At 24.2% G+C, this 13,805-nt stretch overlaps 1 protein-coding gene across 1 annotated transcript; it reads right to left on the minus strand.

Annotated features, from left to right (window-relative positions):
- Positions 1 to 605: 605 nt before the first annotated feature.
- Positions 606 to 10,423, minus strand: Bma-hpo-36 (Uncharacterized protein; the record flags this gene model as incomplete). The annotated part of the gene is made up of 18 exons (XM_043081238.1): positions 606 to 782; positions 933 to 1,055; positions 1,923 to 2,087; positions 2,248 to 2,400; positions 2,750 to 2,903; positions 3,370 to 3,525; positions 3,644 to 3,778; positions 3,918 to 3,991; positions 4,074 to 4,180; positions 4,562 to 4,696; positions 5,268 to 5,472; positions 5,998 to 6,131; positions 6,270 to 6,453; positions 6,627 to 6,797; positions 7,151 to 7,321; positions 7,953 to 8,104; positions 8,529 to 8,610; positions 10,307 to 10,423. 18 exons carry the CDS (start codon positions 10,421 to 10,423, stop codon positions 606 to 608), a joined length of 2,595 nt encoding a protein of 864 aa, XP_042937172.1.
- Positions 10,424 to 13,805: the final 3,382 nt, after the last annotated feature.

Below are 13,805 nucleotides of genomic sequence, written 5' to 3' on the forward strand. Positions count from 1 at the left end.
CAACGAGAAGATCAATTTTATAAAGATAGAATCAATTTGCAATTTCAAATTTGCACAAAATTTTAATAATTTGTAAGCAAAAGTTCTTGATCACTATATAAAATAACAATCTGAGTAAAATGTTTAGTAATATTTCACTTACATTATTAAGTCAACCTGAAAAGAGTGTATTTGCAAACAAATTTTTATCACAACAATCAAAGAATAAAAAAAAAAAAAAAACTGAAAACAAATCTAAGTTCATTAACTGTTTAACGTCAAATTGTAATATACATAGTTGTGAAATTAGATTTGTTTGAGAATTTTAAAATTAAAAATTTTATAACTGTTCAATATGTGATTAACTTATTATCAATTATTAAATTAAATACAATTGAATAACTTAGTCAAAACTGTACAAATTTGCAGCAAAAATTTAGCGATTAAATGAATAATTTATTTGTTAACTTCTGTCCTTCACTTCACGTAACAATAAATAATTTGAATGAGAATTTCAATAATTTAAATTAATTATGAAAGAAAGAAAGAATTTAAAAGAAAAAAATGATAGTGAAAAGGACCGGGAATGTTTTGATTTGTCAAACGATCTTTTATGGAAATCCATTTCAGAATGTTGATTTTGTAATAACTGATGAATGCTTCTCGTGTACGGTACCATTTGTCATCATTGGTGGTATGTCACCATTCCACGTAAATGGACGAAAGTGTCGAGTTTTCCGGCGATCATAGCAACGTTTCAGTCGAGCGCAATTCATGTAAATGATAGCTGCAAGCAGAAAGACCTGAAAAAAAAGAAAGAAATAAATTTAAGACTTCATTATCACCCTTTCATTTACATCTACTTTCCTTCTGGTCTTTTTGTCACCCTATAAAAGTTTTTTGTCACTCTTACTTCACTAAAAAAAGTATTTGACTGATTTTAGATCACTAACCAATAAGACAATCAGAATTATTGGTACAATAACAAATGCCATTTTTGTTATTTGCTTCTGTTCATTGGAAACTATATTTCTCATAAGATCACGTTCAAATTGTATTCCATTTAAATGAAATATCTGAAATTGATTTTAAAATCAAAAACAAAAAAAAAATTTCAAAATCTTTGAAATTTTTTCTTGAATATTATTGAACAAAATTGTTTCTACAAAAAAAAAAAAAAAAAAAAAAAAAAAATGAAATTCTATAGAGCAAGAAAAATTGAATTCTTAAAAACTAATACGACTGCAAATTAATATAAAAAACAAATATTTACATCACTAAAGAATTAGTTTCAAATTCAATGCCAATTTTAAATTTAAAATAAAATGTATTTCTGACAATTAAGTGTACGTAGTTCAAACAGTTAGAAAAGACTAATCATTGCTTTTGATCTTGCATAATATACATTTAATATCATTATGACCTTTATGATATAAAATACTGATATCAAATATGTCCCTTGTGACAACAAAGGACATATTGATATCACACACTGACATCAGCATCTCCTTTATGATACAAAATATGTTGTGATAACATTAATCACATCTTGCTTATTATATATACGTCATAGCGATTACTGTACATAGTCTAAAATGATACCATAGTAATCTCATAATGGATACTATAATAGCCTAAGGCAATATCGTAGTGACTACTGTGTGCAGTTGTCACTGTAAGGAATCTAAAATTGTGCCAAAGTAATGATTACTTTACATAGTTTAAGTAGCTACAGTAGTAATCCCATAGCTTTTACTGTACATAGTTTAAGTCGCTACAGTAGTAATCCATAGCTTTTACTGTACATAGTTTAAGTCGCTACAGTAGTAATCCCATAGCTTTTACTGTAGATAATTTTAAAAATTGCCATAAAAGAATGATGCATTTATATTGGATTATCACATTATGCTTACATCACTATTACTAACACTTTTAACACTTACCGACTGACCAGTGCCTCGAGTCCAATCTACTGCAAAAGGATTTTGAATTTCAGAATTATTAAATGCACAAATGCGTAAACCATATTGGTGAGTTAATGGTTCAATGGTTTGATTTGTATAAAATGAATAGGGTGCTGTTAAAAATAGTCCACTTTGTAAAATTTTCTGCAAATGTGTTAAATTTTTAAATGTATCGATGAACAAATATAATAAGTGAAACATTTTGGTAAAAAGTATCCAAAAAGAAAAATTTATTTTTTTTTTTTTTTTTAAAAGGAGAAAAAATTGAGTTTAAAAAATTTAAAAAAAAATATTGTTGACTAACATTAGTTCGAATAACCACTTTATTGCTCTTTTCATTTCGCTCATCAAAAATGACCTCATTGGATGGAATTTGTCCTTTCATAATATACTTTATATGTCCAAATTCCAAAAATATTCGATCATAATTTGTATGCATTTTAATTTCATCGTAAATCTGTGAATAATATACCAATAAATTCTTCTGTTATTTTTTACTATTAATAAATTTTTTTTTTTAGAAATTTATTAAAAAAAATATTTTTTATAAAATTTTATGTTATTAAATAAAGAACAAAAGTTGCACTACAAATTAGCTAGGTTTGCTTTTTTTATGAATTTTATTGTGGATTCAATTAATGCCATCAATAAGAAAAAGCTATCTTATAAAAAAAAAAATCACAACTCTATGAAAAAAAAGTACATGAAAATTCCTAATTAATTAATCAAAAAAAAAAAAAAAATTAAATAAATGTTATCTAAACCGTTTTTCAATGAAATTTAAACATGAAAAGATTTTACCAAACCTTTTTACTTCGAATTTGCAATGTATGTATCCATGGATTCCAATTGGCTTTTACATCAGTGGTTGAAAGACATACGAATGGTGGCTTATCACTTGATTGCGATAAACAGGCACCATTATCCATAAGAACACGAGTGCCTTGAGGACAATTGCATCTTAAAAAAAAAAAAAAAAATTAAATAGTAAAATTTAATTTTTTTTCCCACAAATTAACTTTGTATTAATCTTCGAAAATTTTTGTCCATTTCTTAGCCTTTAAAACTGTGCTAGTTTATATGTTTGTCCAGATTGAAAATCTTCATAACTAGCCATTTTAAATGTTAAAAAAATTTAATTGCGCAAAAATACATAACAAAAATTATTTCAATTCAAAATTTCTTCTAAAAAATAATTCTCACATATAATTAAAATTTGTCGCATTTTGTCATATTCAATATATTCCAAAGTTATGAAAATATCAAATGAAATATCATACAGTCATAAGTATTGCTAGATACAGGAATGGATTAATTAATTTTAAATATTAAATATTTTGGTTATTTAAATAAAACTTTAGAAATGATTATTTGATAATTCAGGTGATAACCATTGATCAAACTTCAAATTTCTATGACTGCTTACTTAGTTTGATCGATGCAACCAAATTCACAAATGACACCATTAAAAAGAGTGCATGAAGTTAGATTAGATTGCAATTTTTCCTTATTTGGCGCAGTTGCAGTTTGAGATTGTTGAGCAAATGTTGACAGTGTGGATAATGTTGACAATGTTGACACTCTAAAATGCTAGAAAGTTTGTTTGATGCTTAAAAAGCTGTTCCAATTAACTTTCACTAGTAAATTACATACTTTATTAGTTATTATAAAGAAACATAAAGTAAAGAAAGCATACTTACTCGATTGCGCTTCTTAAATTTGATATGACAGAAGCGCTTTGACTATTATGCAAAGTTGTCGTTTCTTTTGCTTCATTTTCATTGATGGAAAATTCATCTGCTGACTGTTCTATGATCTGTGCTTCAGATTCTGTCCTGTATTTTTGATTATTAAAAGATTAAATTTCATTTTTGAATCAAAAACTGAAAATAAAATGCAACAAGATGCATACAAAGAATTTTAGAGAGTGTAAATCGAGATGATCAAGAAGAAAGTATTTAAATTAAAACTCACAATGATGTTTGTAATTTAGTCGTAGATTTTGTTGGTAATTGTGGAATTAAAGTGTTCGAATTTTCATGAATAAGCTGAAAGTTAAATTTTAAAAAATTTTGAATTCAATGTTAGATATTGAATGCTTAAAAATAGAAATAGATTTGAAAACTAAACCGAAATGGATTGTCTATTGTTCATTTTGCTTTTTGTGCTATCAGATGGGGAATCAATGAAAACATCTGATGGTAATACTGTTAATGGATTTCGTGATATGTCATCGTCTGAAATTTACAAATAAAAAAATTTAAGTTTTAGTTAAATGAAAACCGTTTCACATGTTATTGAAACATTTTTAATCTTAGCAATTTTGTTCTAAAGTTTTGTATTTTTTTAAAAAAATTTTAAAAAACTGAAATTTATTATTTTGTTGATTTTATTATTTCTTTTCAATATTATTTTATTATTATTTGATTATTGATTATTTTTAATGTTATTATATGCAAGATTAACTAATGACCTTGTGTTCCGTGGTCTTGAAAAGTTTGAAATTTCATTTAAGGATTACATATACATTTTCTTTCTATCAACAAAATTATCAGCACTGTTGAATGAATGTAAATTTGTGACAAAGTCATTGTTAATTTCTTTTAAACTTCTTCAACCTTTGATATCGGAAATATTGGAAATGGTCCCAGCTAAGGTGCAACCGGTTCCGCCTTTTGGATGACAACGACGCCCAAGCAGTAAAGGTCCTTCAATTTTAGTGCATTCACCGCAACGTCCAAATGATTCCGCTGCTAAAATTAGCATTGAAAAAGAATAAAAAGTTATGAGAAATGATTGAAATAAAGAAATTGAATGAATGAATTTTTTTTTTTTTTTTCAAAGAAATGAAAATATTGGAATTGAAAAAAAAAAAAAAAAATGGGCGAAAAATATAAATCAAAGATTATGAAGAGTTGAAAGGAAGTGTCAGAATCATAAAAATTTTGCAAATGAAAGCTTTTTATAATAGGTAATAAGAAATTGAAAAAATTAAGAATCATAAAATAGTTTACAAAAAAAATTAGGAATCATAAAATTTAATTTAAAAACGAGTAGTTAAGAATCATAAAATGCATCATATCATTATAATAAAGAATGCATTTGAACAAATTGAAAAAGCTAAAAAATTTCTAACAATGATAATAATGATAACATCAAAGAGATAAAATTTTGAAAAACTTTCTTAAGTATTAGTTAATTATAAATAGGCATTATTTTAATGATCAGATATTGTTATCAGATATTTATATGATGATAGAAATAGTTGATAAATCAATAAAATTTTAAATTTAAAAAAAAAAAAAAGAAAAAGAAAAAACCAACGAGTTATTTTGCAAGAGGTACAAATAAAAGGTATGACGCGTAGTAATTCAAATTTTGGTTGTTTCCGATGTTCATTGTAAACTGCACAAACTTGTATTCCGTAATCGATATCCGGAACGATATGAAGTTGTAAATTTGTACTATTACCAATTGTTTTCATCTCATGCAATGATGCAATCGTCCATGATGCAAGTGGTGGTACACCCTGAAAAAAAAAAAAAGAAAAGATTAAATTTGTTTTTAAAAATTTGCTTTTTAAATTTCTGAATTTTCTTACTACATTTTATTTGACCATTTAATTTCCTTTCTGTTAAATTTAATAAAATTTAAATTAAATTTAATTTCAATCATTTCAACTACACTAAAATATTATCTAAACTATTAATTAGATCAATGAGGCATGTCATTCGTTTATCATAAGAGTGTAAACAATCAGAAATATTTAATTAATACTAAATAATTTCAGATAGATATAGGAAAAAAAGGCAGTATAAAAAATATAATTAATTACAAATATTTAGCATTTATAATTTGACTTATACATATATTATTAAAATTTAATTATTTATATTTAAATGTTTTATCCATATTTAAATTCCTGTTTTTTTAGATTTTATATTCAAAAATTAAAACTGTTTATATTCTAGGATTATTGAATGAATAAATTTCGGAAATTCCTAAGATTTGAAGCTCAAAAAAATTTTTTTTAAGACTTGCATAAGCAATTTACCTGCATTTTTGCAGGACCATAACGAATGTGATAATAAAGTGGTGTACCAAAATTATCCAGTGGTGACCACATAATTGTTGCATTACTTCCGTAACCCCAAATGTCAATAACATCGGTGCATTGTGGTGCAATTTCTATAAATAATGAAATTTTTTTTTTTATAAATTTTATTTGTGTTAAATAAATGATTTAGACAAAAACAAAAATATGGTAAAATAGCCAAGAATTGAAGAAAATTGAAGATATTGTAAATAAATAAATAAATAAATTACCATGTTTACACACTTCAAGATTTGTCAACTTGTCACAATTAAGCTCAAATGATTGTTGAATGCTAAACGGTTCCAATCGAATGCACCGCGGTAGCATTTGTACCTCTGCCCAAACTCTACATTTACTATCTAATACTTCAGATGGTAATGATATTCGTAAACGACCACCACCTTTTTTTAATTCCTAAATATTTGCATATGTCTCATCTTTCAGATTTATTCAATTTAATAATCAAATTTTAATTTATTAATCTTTTTTTTTTTTTTTTGCATTTTTATTCTTTTTTAATTAATTTCTAATTTATACAATCATAAAATAGATTACTGCTTTCATTCAAAATATGAAATAAAACGAACTACAGATGGTGATGGCAATTCTGCTTCTGGTGAATTGCATTGAACCGGATAAATTGCCGGACCTTCATAGCCATATATATCTTCATCCGTGTAACCGGTTGGATTCTCCCATGAGATGTAAACAACCACTGTACCATCATCTGCATTATAAACCGGTGGTGCAGTCTGAATCTGTAATAATTCAACGAATCTTTGTATTTTAGATTTCTATTAAGAGCAAATTATTTGTACTTAAAAATTCTATTAAAAGTAAATTAAGTATGTTTATGTGTGTTTTTGTAAATTTATAAAAAATGTAATTTTGCATAATTTCGACTATTTTTTTCGAAAGTGTGAAATTGCTAATTTTAAGTAATTATTTCAGCTAATACAAATTATCATATCCACTAGAATTATCAACCATTCCCTAAAGCATTAAAAAAAAATGCTTTAACTATATATTTTGAAAAAATTGAGTAATTCTTACTTTAGTAATTTGCTTCTATCAACAAGAAATTTTAAGCAAAAAAAAAAAAAAAAAAAACCTTATCAGGTGTTATAGCAAATGTAGGTAAATCAACGGGTATTATTCGAGGTCGGTAAACAACCAACCAACGGTCAGTGTCCTCATTTTTTAAAATCACAATTACTCGGAATTGATAATCTCGACAAGCATCATTAATTGTAAAAGTCATACCTGGTGATGAGTTAACACCCTGGAAATTACTGTCTTAATTATGCAAAAATTATATTTTAATTAGATAAAATAGCCATATGCTAATTAAATGCAAAATAAATAAGTTGTAAGAAGGACTAAGTAAGTATTTAAATTGAAATCTGATAAAATGGATGAATAAAAAGTAAGGTAAATTAGTTTGCAAGAAAAATTTTAGGAAAATTAAACTGCAATAGATTTATTATTTAATAAGCATACTCTGAGGCATTAAAATGAAAGATAAAAATTATCAACTCTCTTTTACTACAATAAACTTAATGATAGATATGACAAATTAATTAATGTATTATATTACTTTTATATGATTTACAAAGAAAGTAAGTGGTAAGCTTTTTGAGCTAAACAAAATTTATGTTTGATATATTTATAAGATTGAAATAGTTTAATATGCACATTTATATTGATTTGCAATCAATATAAATAGAAAGAATTAAATACTAAAACGATTAGGAAAATTAATTGAATATGAAATTGTAGCAAAATACGAAATTATTATAAATTGATTTTTGCAAAATGAATCAAAATATTACTTTGTATATAAGTTCATTTAATTTCAAATTTTATCTCATTTTTTAGTCTTTGAAGTAAAATAATTTCAAATTTAAACTAACAGCAAAAATCCAATTATCGGGTGCAGTACTAACAGTTGAATATTCAAAAATGTACACAAATGCATTGATACGATTATCATTCATTTCAATTCGAATTTTTCGTGAATTCAAATATTCCGTCTTTACCGGAACTACATCATTTGTCATACTATCTGTAATTAATTTTTATAATGAATTCATTAATCAAGTTATTTTCAAATTTGTAATTTAGAAGAAGAGCACAAACGAGAAAAATGATCGATTTTAAAATTTCAAAATTTAATAAAATTCTAGAATTTAATTTAACATTTTAAAATTTAATAAAATTCAATGTTATTATTTTACAAACCACTTAACTTTGTTGATCATTTCAGATAAATTATGAAAAAAAAAAAATTGTGGAAGTTAAAAAAATAGCACTCAAATGTATCAATATTTCTTACTATTTTACTATTCCATTTTCTTCTTTTTTTTTTTTTTTTTTTTTTTGCAAAGTTTAAAGAAAAAATCTTCGAATTAATATGTGCCAACTAAATGCAAATTGTTTAATTCAATCAATTTTAATTTTATTAAATTGATAATCTACTGTTTGCTTACTTTGAATGATACTTTCATCAAAATTTGTCGAGCATAATTTTCGGTTGCTTGCAGTATTGCAGTTGCATTGTGTTGCATTTAGCTACAATTAAAGTAACATTTTGTAAACTTTTGTATTTGGATGATCAAACATAAAATCAAATTCAGCAACTCTTAAATTGTGTATTGAATTGTTACAATTGTTACATACAATTAAAATGCAAATGCAAAATGCATATTTTCCTTATTCAGAAGATTTTATTAAATTTTTAAATCAATGAATGTTTACCTTTTATTCAAAATAGTTACAAGTTGAGGAAGTCAACAATAAAACAGTTTTCGTGTAAAGATATTGAGATAATTTAAAATTTTTGAAAATATTATTTTCTGTTAAACTTATTATTATCATTAAAATATATCAAATTATTCATATCATAAAATATTTCGTCTTTATTAATCAGTTACTTATAATTTAAGCATGAAACATATTATTGATTTTAATATTTTTTATTTTTTCTTATCATCAACTAGAACAGTCTCAGCAATTTTAAAATAAATAATTGAAATTTAAATATGAGGAACATTACTGACTTTTTTTTTCAATCGAAACCAGTCTGATTGATATGCATGAATGAAAAGCATATTCTATCTAATAAAAAGACTAATGAAATGAATATTGATGAATTGGAAAATTAAATAATTTCAAAAAAAAAAAAAAAAAGAAATAGAAATTCTAAAAATGAATTGAAAAGAATAAAGAAAAAATGAAAAATAAGTTTAAAAAACAAAATATTTCGTTCGAAAATATATATATTTTTTTTTTATTCCAATATGAAACGAGAAATTTGGTCAAGGACAAATCGGCAATAATTTAGGAAAAGGACGTTGTTGATTAAACTTTGTTAAACTCATTTAACCTATATTTCAACAATAAGATGAAAGAATTATAGGGCTATTTATTGCTAGGAAAAAAGTATAACATATGCTCAATGAAGGTTGAAAGATTATATAACATAGAAATATTTGTAACTTTGATTGGAATACTAAATCACAAAAGAGGAGAAGAAATTAATATCTTTAGTGATAATCAAACAAGCTTATTTTAAAATACAGTACAACGTGTGGATACAGTATACGCATACAGTACGCCTGAAATATTATGCAAAATACAGTATGCACTTTTCTTGCTATTCATAAAAAAAATCTTTTTTTTCCTCATAAAAAAAAAATGAAATTTAATAAACATTGTTTTGTTTTTCCCTTTTTCAGTTTTATTCCTTGTTTAATATTCTTACTTTAAGTAAAAGCTCAGATTATTCGATTATATAATTATCAACAGGTTCTGAAAAAGATCAAAATTATTTTACAACTGTTATTTTCATCATTGTTGCGGTATGAGCGCATTTATCAATTGTAATTGTTAGAGATTATTTATTAATTGTTTGCATTTTTCAAACATTTTCGATGTAATTACACAATTTAGCAGTAAAAAAAAAAATCATTTTGACCATTTTGACATACAAAAAAAAAAACCAATTTTTTCTTTTTTCTTTTAATACAACTTTTGAACTAAAGCAAAAAAGAAAAGAATTCCAACTAAGTTGATATAGCAATGATACTAATTACTTTTACAAAATTTAACTTTTACATCAGTTATCAAAATTGCTTAACTAGCTTAATTAACAAATACAACCATCCATTTTTTATTTGTTTGTTTTTCCTCTTTTGCTTTTAAATTTGTCACTCTGTTCATTATTATTAGAAAGCGGAATGAGGAATGAAATGATAAATAAACTAACCAAACCAATATTTAGGCACTTTGCATAGCAGTCAATTAGACATTTGGCTTGTTGACTTGTGGCACCATTTGTCACAGGCAAATATGTTGACAGAAATATGGCTAATAGCAACATCATTTCAATTCAAATTTTACTGCAAACAGAAAATTTTGAAAAATTCATAAAAAATAGTGCTTTGAAGAACCACGCAAGAAGTACAAATTGCTGACAATATAAAGGCTTCCCGATTAAAATGAGAACGACAGAAATAGATTTAAAAATTGAATGATGAGTGACCGAATGACCGAATGATTAAGACGGAGATGAATGAGAGAGAATGAAATGTATATACAGATTTGAGAGAATGATTCAATTTAATACTATTCAATTATTATTTATTTTTTTTTTTAACTTCTTTATAGCATCGATAGAATTAATTATCTCAATGTTTGACACATTACATTTCGGGTCAAATACAATAAGGTCAAATCCATTCAGCATTGCATGCAAGCTAATAGTAAAGGTTATCATAATGACTTCAGAATTGATTGTTTAAAATATTTCACTAAATTTCCTTAAAAAAGATGCAAACTAAAATGATAAAATATGTTACGATATTGGCATAATGAAAAGATGTGAATAGTACAAGAAGATGACATAATATTGCCTCAATCTGTAATTATTTTGAAAATTTTTAAAGAATTAAATTCTTCTGATTATCTGTTATTCCAAGTAGAATCCAGTTTGGTCATTTCCATCAAAGTGTTAAAAAAAAAGGAGAAAAAAGGACATTAAAAGGACATTAGGAAATTTTATAATAAATTTAAGTTTGAAAAAAGCAAAATTTTGCGAATATTTGAACTTCAAAATAAAATTAATTTCTTTAATCAAATTTTTAATGAGAAAAAAATAAAAAACTGCGGAAATTTTAATTGAATTATTTGTCATTATATGAAAAAATATTTTGGAAAAAAAAGAAACAAAAAAATCCAATTGCATAGTTTTAAATTGCTTTAAATTTTCTTTTTTTTTAAAAAATTCAATCGATTCTGCATTGCACTGCAAAAATTTATGATAATATAACAGATACAAGTATGGTACCTGCATGTAGGTACCATACCTGTATACGGGTACCATTACTTTTCAAAACTGTCAACTCTTCAAATATACACATAACACTAATGAATCTTACTTAAATTGAAGCTAAAAGCAAAATCAAATTAGGAGAAAAGTTATTCAAAAATGTGTTCGAAAATTAAAGTAAAATAAAAGAAGCATTGTAGCATAGAATTTGAACTAAATTATATAAAAGAAAAACAAAATAACTATTGCAAATTAACTTTTTGAAAGCAAAGAATAATAAATGGATTATGCTATTCAAGTGATAAACATTTTATCACTTAATCACTAATTTACTAATTCATAAAAATTGTTTCAGAAATTTTACAAAAATTTTTCTTTCGTGAAATGACAAAATCTTCGATAAGAAATGAACAAAATTTTTTTATGCGATGGAGCTGTCATTTTATTATATTAATTGTGAAACTCACTGATAATTATCATTGTTACTTTAAAATAAATTGTCATATTAATGCTCTAAACATTTTTTCCTCCTATCAAATTTTAAATTTAAAAAAAAAAAATAATTTTCTATAGTTTTAAAAGTGTAAGCATAAGAAATAAATGTTTTCCAATTTGAAAGATATGATAACATTAATTGTACATACTATTCGTTATCTTTGTCATTTAGTCGTTTTATAGCTTTGTATTTATAAATTTTAAAATTATCAAAAATTTGAAAAGTATAGGATTAGAGATGCATTAAAGTAGCAAATATTTTTACAAGAGAATGATATCAAAATTTAGTAAAATTAATCATAAAATTTTACGCTTATTGATCTGAAATTTTGCACTAATTGACACTTGAAATTTTATATTTTTTTTCCAAAATAAGCAAATAAATTGACTAATATTTGACAAATTAGGAAAATGGCAATGAATTTAAAATTTTTATGATTATAATAGAAAATTGTTTTCTTAAATTTATGTTGCTGTTAAAATTATTTTGTAAAATGAAATTGAATTTCTCTTCCATAATAAGCATGAATATTAGCATTAAATTAATATAATAAAAGAGTAATTCGTTCATTCATTAACTTTTTGTTTTTATTGCCAATGATACTATAAAAATTCTTATCTGTGAAATTTTAAAAATTATAATTATCACAACTGTAATAATAATAATTAACATAACTTTGTAAAATTTTATTCTTCCATTACTTTCAGTTTCAAAAGATTAAAAAATTTTATAAAATCTCACAGTGAAACAGACGTATGATCAAAAGTATTAAAAGGATTAATTGTTCATAAGAATTATATAGAAGCTTCTTTAGATAAAATAACTGATAGCGTTATAAAAGTTAAAGTATTGAAATTACAATCATTGTAATTACAATATTACAAATAATAATGATTATCACAATATTGATATTACGAGCAATGATTATCACGATACTATTATTATGATTAATGATGACTGACAAGTAATAATATTTTGAATAATAATGATTATCACAATATTGATATTACGAGCAATGATTATCACGATAATATTGTTATGACAGTAGTATAATTAATACTGGTTACCGAGTAAGAATATTGTGAATAGTAATGATTATCACGATAATAATATTACGAATAGCAATATTTATCATGATTAGCAATGTTAGCAAATTAAGAATAAGCGTGATTATTATTTTAGAACAATTACAATTATACTAAGAATGATTCTTATAACAGAAATTTGTATAGCTAACATTAAATTAGAAAGCTATAACATATTAAAAATTAGAAAAGCTATAATAACTATAAATGCTATTCAATTTTTGTAGTAGAAGGTAGGATATTATCAAAAATAATTAAAATTTTAACGATCAGAATATGATCAGAAGCGATTAAAATATTATTAAAAACGATCAGAATTTATTATTTTATCCATGTTTTATTTATCAGCAAAAAATACTGGGATTTTATCAAGAAATGACTGAAATATTATCAAAAACGATTAAAATTTTATCAGCAACGATTAGAATATCATCAAAAATACTAGAGTCTTATCATAAATGATCAAAATTTTATCAAAAATTATCAAAAAATACTAGATTCTTATGAAAAATGATCAAGATTTTATCAAAAACGACTGGAATATTATCAAAAAGTACTAGAATCTTATCAAAAATGACTAAAATTTTATCAACAACGATTAGAAATCATTAAAAAAATACTTGGGTATTATCAAATATGACTAGAATATTATCAAAAATGATATCTAATGATATATATATAAGATCATCATATTTTTTGATCTGAATATTTTTTGTAAGAAACAATTCAAGCCCATAAATTTGTAATCTATAATTTTGAGCTATTGTTATCTAATCATAATTTCCACTTCAAGCAATTTCCGTCTTTCGTAACGACCCCAATAATAAAAAGCCAAGAATTATAATTTATTTGACCC

Source organism: Brugia malayi (assembly GCF_000002995.4).
Source record: "Brugia malayi strain FR3 genome assembly, contig: Bm_v4_Chr4_scaffold_001, whole genome shotgun sequence".
In the NCBI taxonomy this organism is placed as follows: domain Eukaryota; kingdom Metazoa; phylum Nematoda; class Chromadorea; order Rhabditida; family Onchocercidae; genus Brugia; species Brugia malayi.